Raw genomic sequence first — 22285 nt, 5'->3', positions numbered from 1 at the left:
ATGAAATCTGACTCGGCTGTCCTCTGAGCCCATCACCCCTTCTTCTCTGTGTCTTTGATATTAAACCTCTTCCTCCATCCCCTAAACAAACCAACCCACCTGCCTCTGCACTGTGTCTTTGCTGTCCCTTCTGCCTGGCATGTGGATCCATAGTCCCAGGTCAGAGAGTACCTCTTTGGAAAGAATCGCCCTGATCCACATACTCTGCACAGTATCTGCTCATCTCATCCTTCCAGAGCATATGAAGGTGGGGACCAAGACTGTTTTGATTCCTGCTGTACCTCTTAGGCCTAGAACGGCCCTGGCCCGATTAGCACCCAAGACGTAATTGTTGATGGAATGGACAAGATAAGAAATAACTAGGGACAGAAGGATATTGCATCTGCAGAGAATGCGCTCTGCTCTACAGAGGGGAAGGAAATTGTTTTAATAGTAGTAGTGTATTAGCCAGTGGCATCAACTGTCTTGAATATGGCTCCCTTGCATCCAGGCTCTGCATTGAAAGGGACCATCACCTGTCCATCCAGAAAAGCACTAAATGTTTAGTCTTCATTAAAGAATTTCAGATCTGGGGCAGGGGAGAGGGTAAATTACATGATATAACAAAAGGTCCCAGGGATCTTGTTTATTCACTTAACTCTCAATCTTCCTCTTGTCTTGGCAGCTGTCCCTTCACCATTTATAAAGCTATCTTTTTTCTTTCTCAAATTCTGTCCTACAGACCTGTCTCTGGCGCTGGCCCTCCTGCCATTTCTCCTTGTCCCTCCATCCTGACCTCCTCTTCTCTTCCCTGTTTCCCATCATGGGGTCTCTGCAGTTTTAAAGATGCCTGCTCTTGAGTACCCTGCCTGGCACAAAGTAGGCACTAAATATTTCTTATTGGCTCTATGGAGAGAGGGAGGGAGGATGAAAGGAAGAAAAGAAAGAAGAAGAAGAAGAGAGAAAACTAAACGAGTGGAGCACTATCAGGAACTCACCTGAAACAGGTACCTGAGACATAAATACAAGGAAAACTCATTAGTCAAGGAACCTTTCTGAGATGACCTCTCATCATGCTTTGTTGTCTGTAGGTTGCTGTACTGAATAAACAGCAACTAATAAGGCTAAGATTTGCCTGCCCTTTGGCTCAATGATGTTACTGGTAGAAATTATTAAAAAAATACTCATACAAGTGTGAACCCAGGGCTTCACACATGCTAGGCGAGCGCTCTGCTACTGAGCCACAACCCCAGCCCATGGAAGATGTTTATTGATGATAATACTCTGTGTTGAAGCAGTTGCTGTGAGACTGGCACGTCTCTTTTAGAAAGCAATTTTTTTTTTTTACCAGATATCATTAGTCATAAATACTTTTATATCATTGACCTTATCATCTTTTTTGGGGAAGCTGATCCTTAAACAAATCCCAAATAAAAAAGAGAATTTTGTGGATTAAAACCTCTGCTGCAAAATTATTGAGAACAGCAAAGCATTTAGAAAGTATTTATGTGGCTCCAAAGGAGAAGAGCTAAGTATATCAGCTCACGGGAATGCCAGGTCATCCATGGTGAAAATTGCAAGACCTGAGGATGAGGTGGTTCTCCCTGCACAGGTGTGGAAGGATGTCCATCTTGCATTGTGGAATAATTGGAATGAGACCTAAGTGGCTTCTCAGGTGTCAGGGTGTGTCCACACACTGCAGATGTGTGGTTGTGTGCAGTTCTGTGCCAGGATCTTGGATGAGCCATAGTCCCTAAACAGTGTTTGTCCCTGAGGATGGGAAGGGGAGACCCTGAGACGTGTTTTATTTCCTTCAAGCTTCTGGATTCTTTGACTTAATGTTCAATGAGTTTATATGCACAAGTTTTAAAAATACCAATTGAGTACCAGAGAAAAGACCAAAGAGGACAACATCCTAAGGAAATTATTTTCTTTGGATCTGTACTTGAAGAGTGAAAGTTTTCCTCCTTCTGCCAGCTTGAGAAACTGCTTCAAGAGGGTCTTTAGAACAAAGTGACAGGATTTGTACCCAGGATGTTTTGTATTGGGGGGTAGCTGAGGTCTAGATCTGGGGATGGTGGGCTCTACTGGGCCTTGGTGTCCCTTCCCCAGGTGCCAGGCCCAGGGAGTCTGACATTTCCTAGCTGAGGGCAGTTCTGGCTCCTGTTCCATCTCAGGGATCCTCGTCTAAAGCAGTGATAGTTTCCACTGTTGAGCATGATCGAGTGCCAGGTGGGGGCTTGGCATCCCAGAAACAGTGTCCGGAATCTTTGTCAAAGCCAGCTAAGCTGCTGGATGTGGAGATGAAGTTTGGAGAGATGGTGGGTCTGCTGAGCACCAAGGGCAAGCCATGGGACAGAGGTCCAGTAGAGTACACTTTGTTTGAGTGGCCTGGGCATCTTGACTTTGGTACCACAGAGAAGTTATTTCTCCACTAGTTTAATGCCCACTGACCAGAATGTGATTGATAGGAACAGGCCAAGACACTTCCAGGGTAGGCAAGTGCTTCTAATTTTAGTGCCCATGAGCGAGCAGAGGAGAAATGGTTATAAGAAAATCCAGTAGCTGGGCTGGGTGATGTGCTTCTGTGGTCCCAGCTACCTGGGAGGCTGAGACAGGAGGATCATTTGAACTCAGGTGTTCATGGCCCATCTGGGCAGCATAGCAACATCCTGTCTCAAAAAAAACATAAACATAAACACAAACAAGCAGAAAATGAGTACCTTTGCATGTTTTATGTATGCAATCAAAGAAATATCTCACAAAAATTAAATTTTAAACTTCCTTTTTAAATATTAACATTTGTGGGGGATTTTCTTGCTATCAAAGCAGCAAAAGATCATGGCAGGCCACCGAATGTAGATGTTCTACTATAGTATGACCTGTGTTAGGCAGTGTGGTATTACGTTTCATGTGTTTTTGGGTGATGTATGGATGTATGTACATATGTATACACACACACTTTAAAAAATTCACTCTAAACTGGGCGTGGTGGCACATGCCTGTGATCCCAATCGCTTGGGAGGCTGAAGCAGGAGGATTGCAAGTTCAAAGCTAGCCTCAGCAATTTAGTGAAGCTCTAAGCAACTTAATGAGACTTTGTCTCTAAATAAAATATAAAAAGGGCTGGGGATGTGGCTCAGTGGTTAAGCACCCCTGGGTTCTGGGTTCAATCTCTGGTATCAACCAACCAATGAACAAACAAACAAAAAACCAAAACAAACAAACAAACAAAAAAACAGCCCACAAAATACTTTAATAAAAATAATAATAAATGAATAATAAATGAACAAAGTGACAGGATTTTTACCCAAGATGTTGTCTATTGAGCGGTAGCTGAAGCCTGGGCCTGGGGCTGGTGGGCTCTACTGGGCCTTGGCATCCCTTCCCCAGGTCTCAGGCCCAGGGAGGCTGGCCAGCCCAGGCTCCATCTTATTTCCCTTTATATTTCCTGTTTATGTATAAAACAAATATTTCCCCATTTTACTTAAAAAACTTTATACATTAATTTTAATACAGGTCACATCTCTGCAGCATGGTCTGCTTCACCATTCTTCTCTACTATGGCCATTTACGTACGATGTTACCAAGTTTTCCCTACTATCAATGATATAAGGGTAAATCCTCGAATTCTACTCTGTGTTTTCACTTCCAGTTCTTTCTTAGGTCAAATTCCTAGACATGAAGTTTCTGGGTGAAGGACATAAGCACATGAAGGTTCTTCCTGATGGCTTTCCCTCAGTGGCCCAATGCTTACCCTCTGGGGGTTTCTCTTCTCCCAATTTGTTTTTCTCATCACTGAGTGCTTTCCTTCTTTCCTTCCTGATCTCCCAGATCAGGCATTCTTCTTTAAGTCCTTGCTTTTTGTTTTTTTTTTTTCCTCTCCCACAGTCCTGGGATTTGGACCCAGGGCCTCCTGCATGCTAGGCAAGTGCTTTACCACTGGGCTACACCCCCACCCCTACACTGGTCTTTTTCTTTTCAGTGCTAAAGAAGTAGCTTTTGGGTTAACAAGCAGGCATTTGGAGGAAGTGCCACTTTGAGGCTCTGTACTTAGGCAGGAGGATTGCAAATTCAATCTGTATGATTTCTCCTTGCAAAGTGTGATGGTCTGGTTACTTTCATGGCAACTCTGTCTTTCCCCATCTCACCTGGCAGGTTCTGGGGCCTTGTCACAGATGCCAGATGATTTGCATTGACCAGAAAACTGGGCAACGAAATCAAGACGTTTTCCAAAAACTTTCTGAGAGTCGTGAGAGAAAGGTAGGCATGACTGCAAAATATAATACCCTGTTTAAAAATCTTGGCGTATGATTGACACCAGAACTATATTTATAATAATGCCAAGTTACTTTTACCAGTGGAGAGTTTGCTGCACATTCCAAGGCTGGTGTGCTAGTTTTAAGGTCCTGACCTTGTCTGTGGCTCCATCTTATTTTCCTTTACATTGGTTCCTCTTTTTTTTTTTTTTTAAAAATTATTTTACGTATTTTTATGCTTGCAAATTTTGTCGAGGACATAGAGAGCATCAAAACAAATAAGGTTATTTCTTTTGTCCCAATTATTCTTTTCTTCACTGCAGTGATCTCATGGAGAGTCAAATGCCTTACTGTGAAGAGAGTAATACATAGATTCAGTAAAGTTTATTATATATATATATTCCTGCCAGTTTATCTTCTTGAAGGTTAAAATGGTTAAATGTTGTTGTTGCAGATTCCAGGTTATAAATGTTGAGCTAACATATTGATTCTTAGGAACACTTGTTTTCAGTCTCATATTTTCTTTTGGGACTCTTTCTGGTGAAGAATTCCAGGGAGCCAAGGAAGCGGTCATGAAGCATAAAAGAATTCGAAAAAATTAACGGAAATAATGCAAACATTTAATCAATTTCTAACACTAAGGTGGTGGGTAGTTTATTGTTAAATGTTCTGTACTGTGTTCCTTCAAAAGCAGGGTTTTAGGGCTGGGGATGCAGCTTAGTGGTGGAGCACTTGCTTAGCAGATGTGAAGCCCTGGATTCAATCTCTAATACTGGGAAGCAATAGAAATTTAAAAAGCAGGGTTATGTTCCACAGTTTTTGCCTTATACAAATGTCTATATAGATGTGGTCTGCAGAGGTGTTGCACTTGAGTGCTATACCAAGACATCTACCCAGTTGATGAAGGCTACATCCACTGCGGATATAGTGCATGCAGAGTGCCTACAGGTGCCTACAGAAGGGATGGGTGGGCCCAAAGTCTCTGGTGTACAGGAGTACTGTTTCTCAGCATTGTTGCACAAATCTTTTATTTTTTAAATTTTAGAATACTTTAAGGTAGAAAGCTGCCAAGAGAGTACAGAGGGGATTGTGTACTCTTTACCCACATGAGCATAAGTCTTAAGGAATGAACTTGAGATTTAGTTAATTCCCAAGCCTGGCCTGAGAACAAAAGCATCCACAGAGGTTATGCAGGAATTAACAGATCTGGGGGTATATCATGTTCTCCTAAGGGTTCTTACTGGCTCACTTTCATTGATGGTGAACCTTAGGCATATTTACATAATTTTTCATTTTGGACCTTCCATCTATATCTTGAGGGAACTCAGAGAGCTTAATTTATAATTTTTAATTCTCAAGGAAAAGTGCAGAATTGGCCATTTTGATTCCCAAATGACTTTTGCATTAGGGAACAGAGGAAATCAGCCTGGCAGAGGTCAGAGGCTAAGGGCAGATAAAAGATGCTTCTGCAGGAAGCACAGGATGTATGAGAAATGCAAAAAGAATCACCCAGCTAGAAAGCCATGTGGGGTGACTGTAGGTAAAGGACACCTTGGAAAGAGAACCTTTGAGGTCTGGAATTAGGATTCTCCTCATGTTCATTGTATTCTATTATGTAACAGGTAGAACCTACCAAATAACTTGGCCCAGTGTGTTTCTAGAGATCTAATTTTATTGTAAGGATTATTATTTATAAAGTTAATTTGACCACTAAAATAACCTAGCCTTTCTTGTCCCTGTTTTGTTCACAGGTGAACTTTGGTGTATACCTGATGCATGAATCTTTGGATTTATCTTCTCCATGTTTCCTGTCTGTGGGATCTCAGGTGCTCCCTGTGTCTAAAGAGAATGTGGAACTCCACAACTCACCTGCTCTGAAGAAACACCGGGATGTTAGCTCCTAAAATTTGTGTGCATTAATTTCCTTTCTTACAATGATTTCTGCTATTCTTAAGGTTTGGTTTAGTAGAACTTGGTCTTTAAATAAGGACAGTTCTTTTCTTTGGAGGTAAGCGCATGCTGTCTTCTGCTTTCTCTGACTTCTCACTCTGCACATCTGCAGAGGCTGCACCCAGAGGAGCATTTCCAAGGCCTCAGGACTGAATACTGTGTCTATACCTGGTGAGGCTTTCATATATATTTGAAGTATGATCTGTTGTGGTCAAAGGAAAAATTCTGTTTTAAAGGATGGGGACTCCTTATGTTGCTCAGGTTGGCTTTGAACTCCTAGGCTCAAGCCTGCCTCCTCAGCCTCCCCAATAGCTAGAATCATAGGCATGCACAGGCTCCAGATAAAGTTTTTATGAAGCAAACTAGGACTCTTGAACCTACTACCAGTCTTTATTTCACCATTTTCTTAGGAAGAATCTTCAGCCTCTTTCCAACTTCTCTGTGCTGATGAAGGGTGTCTATGCCCACTGATCTTGAGGACATGAGATGTCCCTGTCCTCCTGTGTACATGGTAGCAGTGGGCCCAGATTAATGACCACATTCCTTGAGGGGAGTTTTGACCAGAATATTTATATGATGATCCAGGAACCTCCTGTTTCTCTTACTTCCTGTCCTTGACCACCATCCTTGTCCCCTTTTTAGTTGACACATTGAGCATAGTTCACAAGTTTGAAGTTAATCAGATTAGTGCAGGGGCCAGACTGGATTTTGTCTTTTTTTTTAATGAATTCTTTCTTCTGTACAAGATAACAGGAGCTAAGTGTAACATTGAGGTAGGATAGAGTACTGGGGGACAAATGAGGCATTTGGGAGGGCTCTTCACATTTATGGTGTTCCTATTCCTATTTATCTCAGATATTCTGCGTAAACACTGAGAATCATGTTTTTAGCTCCATTTTCTAGAGGAGAAGCCAAGGTTCAAAGTAATTTGCACAAATCCACCTAGTTGGTAAGAACAGAATGGTGCTCCTGACAGCCTGTGCATAAAAAGTAATAAAGCCTATGTTTAAATCTTCATTGTTGTTGTATAGAAATAGGACTTACTTTCATGGGTCGACTCATATCTTGTGACCTTTTGAAACTTGACAATTTAGTTTTTCAAAAAAGATGTCTTTTAGAATTTGCTCATGAAAAATCATCTTACTTTGAATATGAATATATTGTGAAAATATGAAATATAAATTTGAATATGAAAATATAAATTTTATTGCCCTTTAACTTATTGCCCCAGCTAGAATTTCCAAAAATATTGAATGAGTGTCTTAAGAGTGGATATACTGCTGGGTACAGTAGCGTACACCTGTAATCCCAGTGGCTCTGAGATTGGAGGATTGTGAGTTCAAAGCCAGCCTTTGCAACTTAGAGAGGACTTAAGAAATTCAGTGAGACCTTATAAAATATAAAACATAAAATATAAAAAAAGGGCTGGGGATGTGGTTTAGTGGCTAAGAACTTGTGTTCAATTCTCAGTACACTCCCCCACCCCCCCCCCCAAATAGTAGTTATACTTGTCTTTTCCCAATTTTGGGATAAAGTATTCAATCTTTCATTCACTGTATGATTTATCTATAGAAATCTCATAGATCAGCTCTATCATACTGAGAAGATTCCTTTTTATTCCTAGGCTGCTGGAAATTTTTATTGTGAATGGATTTGAATTTGGTTAAAATTTAGAATGATTTAACTGCCTTGTGATATGATCACTTGCCTTTCCTTCTGTGGGCATTATCATGGAGGGTTTCATTGATTGATTTCCAAATATTGAAACAGCCTTGCTTTCCCAGGTAACCCTGTGGGTTTGCTTTGCTACTATTTTGTTGACAATCTGTGTTCATGAGAGATACTAGACTGTAATTTTCTTTCCTTGTATGGTGTGTCTTGTTGCTAAAATGTCTAACTACAAAGTGGATTTGTCTCTTTCTCTTTTCTGCTCTATCCATTTTTGATTTATGAATTTTTGAAGCTACATTTTTTTTGGTGCATTCACAATTAAGCTTGCTGTTTTCTCAATGAACTGCTTCTTTTATGGACATATAAACTCTTTTAATTAGTAATTTTCTTTGCTCAGGAGTTTGATATATGTAATGTTGATATAGCCATTATTGAGAATTATGGGCCCCCTCTCACTAATGAACATAAGTTCTAAAATTCTTTAAAAAGTGGCAAACTTAGTCCAGAAATCTCTAAAATGATTATACATTATGACTCTGTAGGGTTTACTTCAAGTATACTATATGTTGTTTTTATTTTAGAAAATTAAACAATAAGGGATTAAAAAGCAAGTCTAATTGTCTTAATAAATAAAGAAAACAATTTTGATAAAGCATCAACATTTATAATCTAGTAATTTTTTAGTAAGTGAAAGGAATATTCTGGCAAACAACACTAAATGCTGTAAAAAGTAAGTAAAAATCCCTATGGCTTGATGGTGGCAGTTTGGGTGGCAGTAGGCATGGTGGTGATTTGCGGTGCTGTGCCTGGCACAGTCTACAGGAGTCTACCCTGTCCAGCCTCCATGGCTGGTTCTTAGTCTTCTGGGGGAACCTATGAGCTACACAATATCCTTTAATCCACTTGTTTTCCGCTTAATCTTGCAGGTGTTAATTTTATTGTTTCTAAGAATTATGATGGATACAGAACCTGGTATCTGATTGTACCTTACTAAAATACGCCCCCAAGCCCATTATTGGCTGAACAGAGGAGGAGGGATAGCAGATAGAAGGTTCTAAATATTTCAATTTGGAAAGTAGATAACTTTGTTACACCATGGTAAAATATTTGATTAAACTGTTGTCTATTGTCTTCAGAGACACTAACCTCATGCCAACGAAATGACTTGTTAGAGGAAACAATAGGAAAAAAATATCACAATATTGGGGTTCCTTTTTGCAGCTTCAGCAAAGTTCTGAAGGAGAGAGATAAACTTGGGCTGGAGAGAACCACATCAAGGCCACAGCCATCATGCTGTTAGATAAGAACTCTGAAATAATTAAGGGAGACTGGGCTTCCAGAAAGCTTTGAATGTGTAGTACCATAAAAACCCAATATAGCCAAAGAACTCAAAGTTCTTGATTAAACATTGTCACAGGGGCTAGGGTTGTGGCTCAGTGGTAGAGTACTGCCTGGCATGTGTGAGGCACTGGATTCAATCCTCAGCACCATATAAGTAAATAAAATAAAGTTAAAAAAATTGTCACAAAACTTTTAATATAGTGAGTTGACCAAAATAAGACCCCTCAATTTTCCCCAAGAGCTTTGTATTAGCAAAAGTACCACCATCCTGGACTAAAAGGACTGAAGCTATTGGAAATGCAGAAACAGAATTCTAGACCTCTTTCTTCCCTTTGGGAAGAAAGAGGGACAACAAAGCTACTCAGTTGCAGAAATTGTGTATTCTGCAGAGCACAACCTTTTTCAGAAGTGGCCAATGCAGATTATGGAAAGGAAAAAATCTTTCAGAGGTTGGATCCCAGCTCACAGAGAACAATAAATTGATACAGAAATAATATGCCCAGTGTGGGAAAAGTAGAAAATACAGCTGGGCAAAAAGAGAAATAACCTCTCATACTGCCACCCTATCAGAGGAACATAAGACCCTGAATGCTTTGTGCCTAGGATTCTAGACATTTCTCTGTGCAAATACTAACTCCTGTCTTTTATTGTTTCTTTTCCTAATGCTCATTTTCCTCTCTTCTTTATTTTTGACGGTCTCTCCAGGATTCTTGCAATAAGCTCAGTTCTTGTGGACTTTCTGGGCAGCTCTTTAGGAGATAAGTGCCTGGTTTAATCATCCCTTTGAAATCTCATCTTGCTGTTGTTCTGGGCTCCATGCATGTACCTGTCATCTCCTCCTAGTCGTCTCAGTAGCTATAGTCAATGAGTATTTATTGATTATTGTGATGATCACCATGCTTGGTGCTGGGGACAAAAAGATGCATTTGATACCTACAGCTCCTACAGGACATCTGAGGAGCTGTCACATGACAGTTGAGCAGAAACCAATAAAATAATTAGTCGTAAAAAATAAAATAAAAAAGTCGTTTATTACAACATTGTTCTCATGAGGAAAACCACCTTTTCTGGGACTTGCTTTGCTGTTTGTAAATTAGAGTAAAACATTTAAAACACACTGTTTAATTGTTCATTCCAAAATGTATCATATGGCACACAGTAATGGATTTGTTTTATTTTTTTGTTAACACTTTTTATTTTGCAAATAAAAATTGTGTCATCAGAAAAAACAAACAACCCACCCCCCTGCCCCTACTGTTTGGTCCCTAATTTAAGAAAGAATATATAAACCTGTTGAAATATGGTTTCTGCTAAGACATCCCAACTGAATAAAAATGCTTATGTTGGATTCATAATAGTTGGACTCTTTTAACATGTTTTGCTTGTGGTTCAAATTAGCTGGTTCAAAAATAAAGTTGCTTAATGATGTGAGTCATTAATTCATTCAGCAATGTTTAATTCTGTGGAAGCTGATAGCTTCCCACTTGGTTATAAAATGCGGAAGAAAACAGATCATTTGGTGATGTGGCAGAGCAGTATATTGGAACTTTGACTGTTGTAATTAAAATTGATTACATACAAAAAGTATTCTTCTCTATACATTAAAATGTGCTTATTTCCTTAACAGAGCTTGTTAATTTCAATATTTGTGAATGAAAACTGATAATGCCTTACAGAACTTGAATTCTTGCAACTCTATGGGATAGGTATTCAATCTTTACATTTTTTAAATGAGGAAACTGAGTCTTAGGTTAAGTGACCCACTTAAGATCAGGGAATTTGTACATAGCAGGGGTGAGATTTGGGCCCAGGTTGGTCTCTTCTCTGTGGTGCTAAACTGGCTATATCTTTGTAAGTGTGGGCACTGTTCTAAGCCCTACAAATGCGTTAGATCACTTGATCTTTTTAAACACATGTATGAGCAAGCTACTAGTGCTATCAATCATCTCATTTAGAGATGAGGAAACTGAGGCACGGAAAGGGTAAGTCACTTGTCCCTGGTTCCTGAGCTGGTAAGTGGTCAGGCTGGGATTTGAACTGGAGCCTCTAATTCAGGTGTCCATGCTCTGCTCACCTCACTCATGGAAAACTGCTATTGTTTAATGAATGAACAAATTGCTTTCCTTTTTACATACCTCAAAAACATGATAAAAAGCATCGGTAAGAGACATGATCGGGAGCTGAAAAGGCCCCTGTACCTCCCATTTTCCTGCATTGTGAGAAAAGGAAAAGCCATATTTCTTGCATTCAGGGAGCTTGGTGGTTCATATAGGCCAGCAGAGGGCTGGACATCTAGCTTTAGCAGATGTCCAGGGGCAGGGCTTGTGTTAGTCGGATTTTCATCTCTGTGATCAAAATACCTGACAAGAACAACACAGAGCAGGGAAAGTTTATTTTCTGGTTATAGAGGTTCAGTCCATGGTTGACCATCACCACTGCTTGAGGCCTGAAGTGAGGAAGAACTTCATGGTAGAAGGGTATGGTACAGGAAACCTGCTTAGCTTGTGGTAGCTGGGAAGTGGAGGTGCAGGAGGGACTGGGGACAAGATAAATCCATCTACGATTTGCCTCAGTGGCCTACTTCCTCCAAATAGGTCCCACCTCCCCATAATCCATTCAGCCAGTATTGGGTCAATTCATGGATGAAGTCAAGGCCCCTGTGATCTGAACACCCCCTAACAGCTCCACCTCTGAACCTTGGTGCATTGGGGATCATGCTTTCAACACAAGACTTGGGAGGACATTCCAAATACAAACCATAATAGTTTTGGGGGAAGGATAAGAAATTCACACTATGATAGAGCAGTGTCATCTGTGGGGGAAGCAGGAAGCTAAGTTTGAGCTTTCCTGTATACTTCCAGGAAATATGGCCTCCAGGGTCCTTGGCAGGGGAGATGAAGTGTAATTTTGGAGCATGCCCCAAACTTTCTGCAGTGGTGAGGGAAGTTAGGTGCTGGAAAACTGGCTCCAGTGAATGGCATTTGCTCTTTAGTGACCTTGCCTTGATTAGAAGAAGACTTCAGGACCAATTATGCCCCATCTTTATCAACTTTCCTTTATCTAAAACAAGGGTGGCAAGTTGCTGAGGATAGCACCAGCTACAGGATCTAGTGTGTAGAGATCCTCTGTTGGAACCAAACACTGGCTGGTACCTGAATAGGGTCCTAATACAAAAATCCTGCCATGCACCCTAGTAAGCAAAATCCTTCACTGGGCACAGGGTATTCTGAGCACCCCAGATTGTTGAGAAAGGCTGGGGCTCTTTCTTCCACAGGGAAAGGTTTCAGGTGCCCTTGGAAGCAGAAGGAAAGCTAAGATGCACCTGGCAGCATCTTGCAATCTGTCCTTTTCCAATCTCTTCTCATGCTGATGAAATTAACTTCTACATATTTCACTGAGCAGATCCCCAAATTAATATCATGGCAAATACTACCCTTTAGAAGTGAGTTACTAAGTCTCACCTGAAAAGTGAGGAAAACCACAGTACTTTTCTTATAAAATTGTTTAAGAATTAAAGGAGACATTTTGTATTTGGTACAATGTCTTAAAATTATTAAGTCGTAGGAAGCCAGGTCTACCACCCAGTGGCAGCATTAGGTAAGTGCAGATTGTTGTGTCTTCAGGAGATTGAAAACTAGTTCAAATGGGATGGGTCAATCTGAACAGAAGACTGGCACACAGTATGGCATTTTGGACTCTGCCTGGCTTCCTGAATGGATCGGATCTGAGAAAATTTTCATTACTGAAGTTTCCATCCTTTAAAAGTTAGTTCCTGAATTATTTCTCAGATTACTTTTCAACCTACTTTGCATCCATCATTCTTTTGGGGTCTCCTATTTTCCTTAGGATTTTTTTTTTAAATGCTACTTTTAATTGGGTATTTTGCCAGGTCTGTCTGTTTCTTTCTTGTATGTATGACTGTGCTCACACACAAAGATATATACAGAGAATGGTTAGTATGTAACAAGCTTATATCTAGCATAATGTAAGGTAGCATAACATAAGCATATGTAACTCTTTGGCGCTCTGCACAGGAACATGAAGGCCCAGAGAGAGCTGGCCCAGCCTCTGGTTGCCAGCTATGGCTTACACCTTTACTCTTTCAATCTCTGAGCCATGAACCTCAGAAGTGTAGAAACCTGAGCCTATACACCCAAATGTCATCACTCTTCTGTAATCAGCTACCTTCTCAGGTTAGGGGTGAAGTGGGGTCTACCCTTAAAAGGATGATTTGGGGAATAGGCATATAGAAGCCTTGGACACATGTTCAGAGCCATTTGGGTAAGAAATTATTTTGTTTCAGGTACCCAGAGAACAGTCTAGAGGGAGCAGCTTGGTTCAGACATAATATCTCAGTCCTATTGACTCCTAGGCCTGAGAGAGCCAGAATGAGGCCTCTAAGGCATGGAGACCAAGGCTGGGGCCCTTCTTGCTCTGAGCTAGAGGTAATACTGGTAAGAATTTTTCTGGATAAAGCAAACCACCCCAGAGAGGGGACAAAGACACTCAAGGAGAAATCTGTTTCCCTAGTGGCTGTGTCTGTAGTGAAGCCCACCAGGTGAAGCACCTCAATATACCTGAGAGCTTCTAGTCAGCTTCCAGAGTCAGAGAGTCATCCACAGAGCATAGGAGCAGTGCAGCCAAAAGACGAAAACCTGAAAGAAAATGCAATTATTGATAGCAAGATATTTTAAAAACAAAACCCAAGAAACTTTAAAAATTAAAAATGCAAGTGCAATAAAATTCAGGATAAGAGAAGGAAAAAATACTTGAGAAATTCCTCCAGAAAGTAGAACAAAATAATCAAAGAGACTAGCAAGACAGAGAAGTTACAAAAAAATGAGAGAATTTGTATGGTGGTCCAAGATGCAAAAAAAAAAAAAAAAAAGGAAAGAAAGAAAGAAAAAAAAATTCTAGATAAGGCTGGGGGTATAGCTCAGTGGTAGAACACTTTCTTAGCACACGTGAGGCCTTGAGTTCAATCCCCAGTAGCGGGGAGAGGGAAACAAGCAGAGAACACTGTGGAGAGGACATTATCAAAGATATGATACAGGACATTCCAACAATGAAGGACAGAATCTCAAGATAAGGAAAAAAATTAACAATGCACTGATAATCTGGAAAAAGAGCACAGATCAGCATAGCTCATCATAAATTGTCAGTATATTGGAAATCATAAGAAGGTTCTAAAAGAAGAAAGGAGGGAGGGGAAGGAGAGGGATGATGAGGAGAGAGAGAGAGAAAAAGAGAGAAAGGGTGATCCTCATAATTCTGAGTGAAAATCACTTTTGGCCTAGAATCATGTATGGCATGTATTAGATTGTTAGGAAGCTGACTGCCACAGTTTCTCCTACTCAGTGACTTTCCAACAATGTGTTTTACTTTCTTACCATCCGGGGGGACAATGTATCTTCTCATTCCTGTAATATCCTGGTGGCCTTGGCTTACTTCACATCCCTTTCCGTACTCCAAAGTAGAGAGGCGGGGGCGGGGGGGGGGGAAGACAATGCATAAAATCTAAGCCCAGGACTCAAGAGGCCCTACAACTTTTGCTGTTGACCTCTGAGAATGGTACCCTGAAGATCACCAGTGTGCAGAGGCCAAGCCTAGCCTGCTGGATGAGAAGCCACCTGGAGACAAGATGAGCAGTCCCAACAGAAGTCTCCTAGACCAGTCAACTGACAGCCAGCATATATAACCAGACTCAGAGGGAGGCTATTTTAGTCCATCCAGCTCTAGTCAAGCTTTCAGGTGACCCCAACTGCATGAGTTCCCCCAGATGTGCCCTCTCAGATTGCTGGTCCATTGAATTGAGAGAAAATAAAATGATTACTTTAAGCTAGTACATTTTGGGGGTGGTTTGTTTTGCAACAAAGACTAAATAAAATAGAAATTGGCCTTAGCAAAAATTTGAACTGATTAACATAGATTTTAGAATCAGGCATGGGGCACAGGCTGGGAAAGTGGCAAGGAAGCTTCTGTTTGAATCTGTGCACAGATGAGAACTTTCAAGAGTAAATCCTCAGATACAACTCCTTCGATCCCTAGACATTGATCTCAAAAGACAAGATTCATGCCTCTCATTCACCCAATGTACAATGGTGAGACAGGGGCAGAATAACTTCTAACGGGCACTCCTATTTATAAATGGAGAGATCGGGAGACACATAACAATTGAAAACTCTGGCCAGGTACATGTTGCCAGCTCCTATTCCAGGAGAGTAGGACCCAGTTCTGCTCCCAGGGATAGTCCCCAAGTCCACTATTCTCCTGGCTCTTACACCATGCTATGATAAAAGATTCCATTTCCTAAAGAAATGGCACCATGCCTTCACCTGAATATTTCTCATAGCCTGCTTCTTACCTATTGCAAGTTGGATTTACAGAGGCCTCTCTTTTCTTTCCCTTTTTCCACATTTTTTTTTACTTGATACATTATAGTTGTAAATATTGATGGGATTTATTGTTACATATTCATACTTGCACACAATATAACAATATAATTTGACCAATATCACTGTCTAGCACTTCCTCTCTTCCTCTCCTCCTCTCTTCCCTCAGTCCCTTTCCTCTCCCTTTGATTTTTAGGAGATCCTCCCCTACATTTGTTTTCCTTTCTAGCTTCTGTATATGAGAAAAAACATATCACCCTTAACCTTCTGAGTTTGACATATATTGCTTAACATAAAGGCATCTAATTTCATCCATTTTTTTCCTGAAAATGCCATAATTTCATTTTTCTTTATAGCTGAATAAAACTTCACTATGTATATATACCACCCTGGGATATATTAATCATTCATCATTAATGGACACCTAGGCTGGCCCCATAGTTTGGCTATTGTGAATTGTGCTGCCATAAACATGGGTCTGCATGTATCACTGTAGTAAGATGACTTTAATTCTGTAGGGTAAATACTGAGAAGTGGGATAGCTGGGTCATATGGTAGTTCCATGCCTATTCCATGCCTAGTTCTTTGAAGAGCAAAGGCTTTTTTTTTTTTTTTTAATTTTGAACAATCTTAGTCTCTTTGGCTCAAGGTGGCAGTGCTTTTAGCAGTGCAACTCTCTTAAAAACTTTGTAGATTTTTTATGAATCATATTATGGTTTATTTCATGTGTCAAATGCTATATTCAGAATTCTTTCTTCTTTGGCCTGTCAGGTTGCTAGGGAACACAACTCTTAGGGCCTTAGAAGTCCCTTTGTCTACATAAGAGGATCAACTAGGCATTGCCTTAAAAATCTCTGAGATTTTTAACAAAAAGGTTTTATATACACATTTTAAAATTGATCTTTATTAAGGTAATTTCTTACTTTGGTAATCTTTTACTATCTGGACAGGCTGGGGCTGAGAAATTGTTCTATTTTACAAACCAGGAAATCTTAGGCACTTTATAATTTCTCTAAATTCTGCTTCCAGAGAGAATTTATTATAATATACAGCTAGAAGAAGGCAACAAATACTTTCAATATTCTGCTTAGACATCTCCTTTATCAACTCTCTAAATTCATTACATTCCTTTTATATCTTCCACATTATTGTAGGCAATTTCACTTTGCCAATAGTTCATTGTTATATAACCCAGTAACCATTTTTCCCCCTAGTCAGTAGCAATTTTCTTAGCACTTTTTCTAAGCTAGACCTGGTATCTTGGAATGGTAGTCTTTGGACAGTATTCCAAAAGGGAGAGAGAAGATGCCATAAGGTCTCTTGAGACCTAGCTTCAGAAGCCACACAATGTCATTTGTACCATATTGTTTTGGTCATCTCAATTTACAAAGCCAGTTCTATTAAAGGGATGAGGGAATAGGCTCTACCCTTTAATGACAGAAGTGGCAAAGTCATATTGCAAAATAGTGGGGATATAAGGGGTATGAGGACATTTTTATTGTTGTCATTTTTGCCACCAAAACTACTATACCAAGGCAAGTATGAGGACAGTGAATAAAGGTGTTCTAGGGCATGATAATTCCCAAAGACTTACCTTTCTCAGAAGGGTATATGTATACTTAAGGGGCTTCTACAAAGGAATCTGCAGCATAGTCTGAGAGAGCCACAAAGTCCAATTTGGAACAAGAGATTGAAAGATTTGATGAACTGTTTCCATCATGGGAAAATCGGAATTGAGAGATTTTGACAATATTTCCAGAGGCATTTTGTTTCCAAATCTTTATTGGTGCATTATAATTATATATAATGTGGGATTCGTTGTTATATATTTGTACACACACATACCAAAACAATATGATTTGGTCAAAGACAGGCATTTTCTGAGCTATTGAAAGGATATGAGAAGACTTAGTTGTTCAAGAAAAAAATAATTAAAAAATTGAGCTGTGTGTGGTGATACATGCCTGAAATCCTAGTGACTTGGGAGACTGAGGCAGGAAGATTGCAAGTTTGAGGTCAACCTGAGAAACTTAGTGAGGTCAGTCTCAAAATAAAAATAAAAAGGGCTGGGGATGTAGCTCAGTGGTAGAGTGCCCCTGGGTTCAATTCCAAGTTGGGGAATTGAATAAGGAGGGACCAAAGGGGTAGGAAAGATGGTGGAATGAGATGGACATCATTACCCTAAGTACATGTATGAAGACACGAATGGTGTGACTCTACTTTGTGTACAACCAGAGACCTGAAAAAATGTGCTCTATATGTATACTATGAATTGAAATGCATTCTGCTGTCATATATAACAATTTAGAATAAATTTAAAAATTATAGAATAAACAAATTAAAATTTTTTATTTTTATAAATAATAGAATGAAGAGCCTTCTTAAAAAATAAGTTAAATATTTCATCTTAAGTGCCCATCACTGAAGTTGTAAGATTAAAAATAACACAAATTCCAATCCTGAAAATATTCTAGTTTAGTGGGGTAGGCATATGTTAAAATATGGTAAACATGTGTTTACAATGCAACCTGGAAAGTGCTACAGTTGAGACATAGTTAAAGTTATTTGAAACTATAGAGTAAAGGGAGACAATCCTCGTTTCAAGTGGAGTTGGAGATAGCTCTCCAGAGTTGGTGTTAGAAATGAGTGTTGAAGGACAGGTAGGTTCACCTGTTTACTAGACAGTAAGAGCATTCTAGGTACCATAAATAAGCTCAGCCTGTTTTGCAAAGGGTGATATATTCATTGTGACTTGAAGGCAGAATGTTAAGTGGAGGAAAGAGCAAGAGATGAGCCTAGAGAAGTAGACAGGGGCAGGACTTAGAGGCCCTCCTGAGTCATGCCAAAGAGTTTGGAATGTAAAGACTTTAAGGTGTGGCATATCAAATATATATCTTAGAATGATTGCTAGTTCTGGGGCAGTCAGTGGAAGACTACATGCAGGATGTAAGACTGGAAAAAGGAGAGACTTTAGAAGACAGGCATAGGAAATATCCATTCATTCATCAGAAATTTATTGTGTGACTTCTCTTTGCTAGCCATAGAACTAAAAGTGGTATGGCCCCTTCCCAGAGTTTTCCATTTGTTGGTGGCATAGAGAGTAAATTAACAGTAACAATTACTGCAATGCCCAACACTGCAAGGGCTTGGAAGGCATTGTAATCAATGGACAAGCGGGTAAAGCAGTCTTTTACAACCTTGCAGAGGAGGTCCTTGATGGGCAGCTGGGTTGAGGTGTTGGTTTGAGGGTGTCATTTAGTGTGGTGTCATAACGAGGGTAAGATGTTGAATTGCCTCATGAAAATTTGGCCCTAGAAGTAAGATGAATGGGCTCCTTCAGGAGTATAAAGTTATATGTCATATATACACAGATTGAGGTGTATGGGAGCCAAGGAATTTCAGGAAGAATGTGAAGAGGGCCAAGAAGAGCACAGAGCCAAGGACTCCAAAAGGAGCTGAGAAAGAGGGAAAGCGAGAATCTAAATTGGGTAGATCACTGAGGCTGAAGGAAATAGTTTGGGAAAGGAATGGGCCACGGTGACATATCCTGCCAAGAAAGGCGAAGGCAGGATTGAAGTCCTGCTCCTGGATGAGGCAATGAAGCTGGCATTGGTGATTTTAGAATGGCAGAGATGTTGCCCTCTGGTGCCACTAAATTGGGCAGAAGAGGTGATGAGGATGCTGAGAGATGAGTGAGTGTCTTTCTCTTTTGCAAGCTGGTTAGGAAGTGAGGGAGAAGAGTCAGTTTTCATAAAGATATAGCTTTTAAGGTGGAGAACACTTGAGTATTTATTCTCATCAGGCCTGGCTACATACTTTATGGGCTCTATGCACACAATGAAAATGCAGGGCCTATTGCTAAAACATTCTGAAGAATTTCAAGACACCAATGGCAGAGCATTAAATCAGTTTGGGGGTTCTTTTGAGAGCAGGGTCCTGTGTGGCTGCATAGGTTGCACATCAGGAATCCAGTCTTGATTCTCAGGGGGAAGGAGCCCAGGGAGAAAAGGGGCTGTAACTATATCAGGGCATGATCCAAATGGGAGAGGCGGAGTCTAGAGTCTAGGTGGAGGCAGACCCTTGAGCAGACAAAATCATCTGGTCATCTTCTGAGAGGGGCAAATGGGGAGTGGCCAGGAGTGGGTACTAGAAGTTCATGTTTGCTAAGCTTCATCAGTACCTGCTGGAGAGATTAATTTCTTACTGAATAATCCATGATTGGAGAAAAGTGGCAGAAGTTTGCAGCAGCATGAGGGGAGGGGGATGCCCACTGAGGGAATTTAGGATGATAATGGCTCACAGAGAGGCTCTGCGGTCAGTAGGCACTTGTCAGATAGGGCAGGAGTAAACCAGGGACTTAAAGGACAAGTGGGGCTGAAGGAAGGGCATGCAAGGAGTCATGAAATGATGGGTTGGGATCCAAGTTAGCCCAAATTCAAGAAATAGGTGGCCAAAAGTTCTGGTTTGACTTTCAGGAAGGAGGGAGGTGGATGACAAAAGTGGGAGCCTGGAAAACTGGTGTTAAAGGTGTCGGGTTTATGGGTTTATTTATTCTGGCCTTGAGGAGATGGAGAAGTTGGTGTAGGGCCTGTCTAGAGGACTCAAAGAGATCAGGAGCAAAAGTACTGAGAGCCAGAAGCTCAACTGGAAGGGGCAGGAGTATCATGGGATGATGATGATTATTTTAAGACCAGGCAAAATATACATTTATGGGTGGAAGGAGGCCACGCCGAGGGAAAGGTTAAAGCGTGAGGCTTCTAAGTATGAGATAAGGGTTTCTTATGGAGCTGTGTCACAGAGACGTAGGTGTTAATAGTGATTGGATAGTTTGAATAACTACAAAATTTGAATAGTAATATTCAAAATTGAATATTAATATTTGGATAGTTTGAATAACTACAAAATTTGAATAGCTCAATTCAAACTCAATTTCGAATTGAGCTAGAGCCTGAGAATGGAGAGAGCCGTTAATTCTCACTGGAAACAAAGGGGGTCGCCCATGAGCAGCGAGGAGAGCAGAGCAAGGCAGTGCCTCCTCGCTGGAGGAGGTTTCCCTCTAAGTCCCTAGATTGCGAGGGGATCCCGGGTTCTCCGCCACCGTCCGCAATCCCGAGACCTCACCGGAAGCTCACGCCTTTCCCAGTCTCCAAAAGGCCCAGTTAAGGCTTTCAGAGACCTAACTAGGGAGGGATGCGGTGCTGATGCACAGCCCAATTAGCGTACCCCGGCCAGGCCCTGCGCCTATCCTCTCAACCCTCCAGGCCTCTCTCCTTGTGCCCCAGGGTTTCCCCTAAGCTTGTCGTCTGAGAAGAGCTGCCTGGGGTCCCCGGCTCTTCCCTCTCCTCTAGCCTTCCTTCTCCCACATCTGGGCTCCCGGTGCTGGGAGGCGATTCCCTTATCCCCTGGTGCCCAGCTGGGCTTTTACGAATCCGGGCAGCAAGAAGCCGGCCGCTGCCACTTTTATCTGTTAAGGGTTCTCCCCCCCGCCACCCCCAGGTGGGGAAAAAGCCGGAGGGCGGCCCTGTCTCCCAAACCCTGTTCTCAGGGATCCTAGGGGCTGTAGCTGGGGCCAAAACTGCGGGGCCACGTGCAGAGCAGTCTGCCGGCTGTGCGTTCCGGCCTGCCGTTGCGGCCCGGCTTAGCGCTGGGCTGCGGAAGCGGAGAGAATCCTCCTCCCTTTACTTGTCGGAGCTGTAAGGGTCGGGTGGCTCTGGGTTGTCGGGTCCCGCGCAGGGTGCAGCAGGGAACGCAGGAGGGGAGGAGCCGGAGCAAGAGGGGAAAGGAGGGGGCGCGCCGGCCCCGCCCCTGCCCCGCCCCCCGCGGCCGGAGCCCGGGCTGCAGCCGGGCGCGCCGGAGCCTGAGAGCCCGCGAGCCAGCGAGCGGCGGCTGCGGCCTCCCCTACGCCGAGCGATCGGGTGTGCCGGCCCGCGGCCCCGCTGACCCCGGGGCCCGTGCCCCCCGCGGCAGGGATGCATCATGGCCACGCTGGCTTGCCGGGTGCAGTTCTTGGACGACACCGACCCTTTCAACAGTACCAACTTCCCGGAGCCCAGCCGGCCGCCGCTGTTCACGTTCCGCGAGGACCTCGCGCTCGGCACCCAGCTGGCCGGGGTCCATCGGCTGCTGAGGGCGCCGCACAAGGTACGACTCGGTGGGGCAAGCCAGGTCCCCTGGACTCAGCCCCTGCCGCGGTGCGCGCGGGGGTGTGGGCGCTGCAGGCGGGTTTGACTGGGCGCGGCCCCCGGGGACAAGCGCCCTAGCGCAGATCCCTCTCCACTTTAAGCAGTGGGGCTCTGGGTACCCGCGGACAGGGGCGGAATCCTCCTGGGCGGGCGGGAAGGACAGCCCCACGCTCTGGCTCAGAGCTGGGGGCCGGTGCGGCCGAGCAGGTGCGGTGATGGCCGGAGGCGGGATGGAGAAGGTTCCCAGTTGCGGGCCGTTAGATCGGTGGGGTGGGCGGGGTGGGGTTCGGATGCCTGTGTTTGGCCCTGGAGAAGGCGCGGAAAGAACCTAGGGAAGAGCTCTGGGCGACGTCGGAGACAAAACCTCTCTTGGGCCTCTGGGGAGCTGCGGGCGGCCTCGCGACCCTCGCGACCCTCGCGACAAAGCATGCTTCCCGGGGACACCTCCCCTTCTTTGCCTGGGGGCCAGCGGCGAGGACGCCCACCGCGCACTGCGGTAGCGCACACAGTA

The 22285-nt window shown here is 42.5% G+C and overlaps 2 protein-coding genes across 19 annotated transcripts in view; both read left to right on the top strand.

Annotated features, from left to right (window-relative positions):
- Positions 1–10631, top strand: part of Mocos (molybdenum cofactor sulfurase) — a 49857-nt gene extending 39226 nt beyond the window's left edge. Inside the window, exons 15-16 of one of the 2 annotated variants that reach the window (XR_005728643.2) lie at positions 722–986; positions 4138–4224. Coding sequence is in view for 1 of the 2 variants with exons in the window: in XM_005325566.4 (XP_005325623.2) it covers positions 4138–4242; positions 5990–6142 (258 nt within the window). In the remaining variant the exon portion in view is untranslated. Of the gene's footprint in view, positions 1–721; positions 987–4137; positions 4243–5989 lie in introns of those variants that run through there. The other variant, XM_005325566.4, reaches the window with a different exon arrangement.
- A 10777-nt stretch (positions 10632–21408) lies between these two features.
- The window catches only part of Fhod3 (formin homology 2 domain containing 3), a 428888-nt gene continuing 428011 nt past the window's right edge, over positions 21409–22285 (top strand). For 6 of the 17 annotated variants that reach the window (XM_078030166.1, XM_078030162.1, XM_078030165.1 and 3 more), the window contains exon 1: positions 21410–21733. In XM_078030166.1, the coding sequence (XP_077886292.1) occupies positions 21569–21733 (165 nt within the window). In that variant the 5' untranslated portion in view covers positions 21410–21568. Of the gene's footprint in view, positions 21734–22285 lie in introns of all 17 variants that reach the window. The other 11 variants (XM_013358724.3, XM_078030171.1, XM_078030169.1 and 8 more) reach the window with 3 other exon arrangements.

The sequence above is a fragment of the Ictidomys tridecemlineatus genome, chromosome 13 (assembly GCF_052094955.1).
Source record: "Ictidomys tridecemlineatus isolate mIctTri1 chromosome 13, mIctTri1.hap1, whole genome shotgun sequence".
In the NCBI taxonomy this organism is placed as follows: domain Eukaryota; kingdom Metazoa; phylum Chordata; class Mammalia; order Rodentia; family Sciuridae; genus Ictidomys; species Ictidomys tridecemlineatus.
Note: the sequence above shows the minus strand (reverse complement) of the source record. Positions and strands in the feature narration are given on the sequence as shown.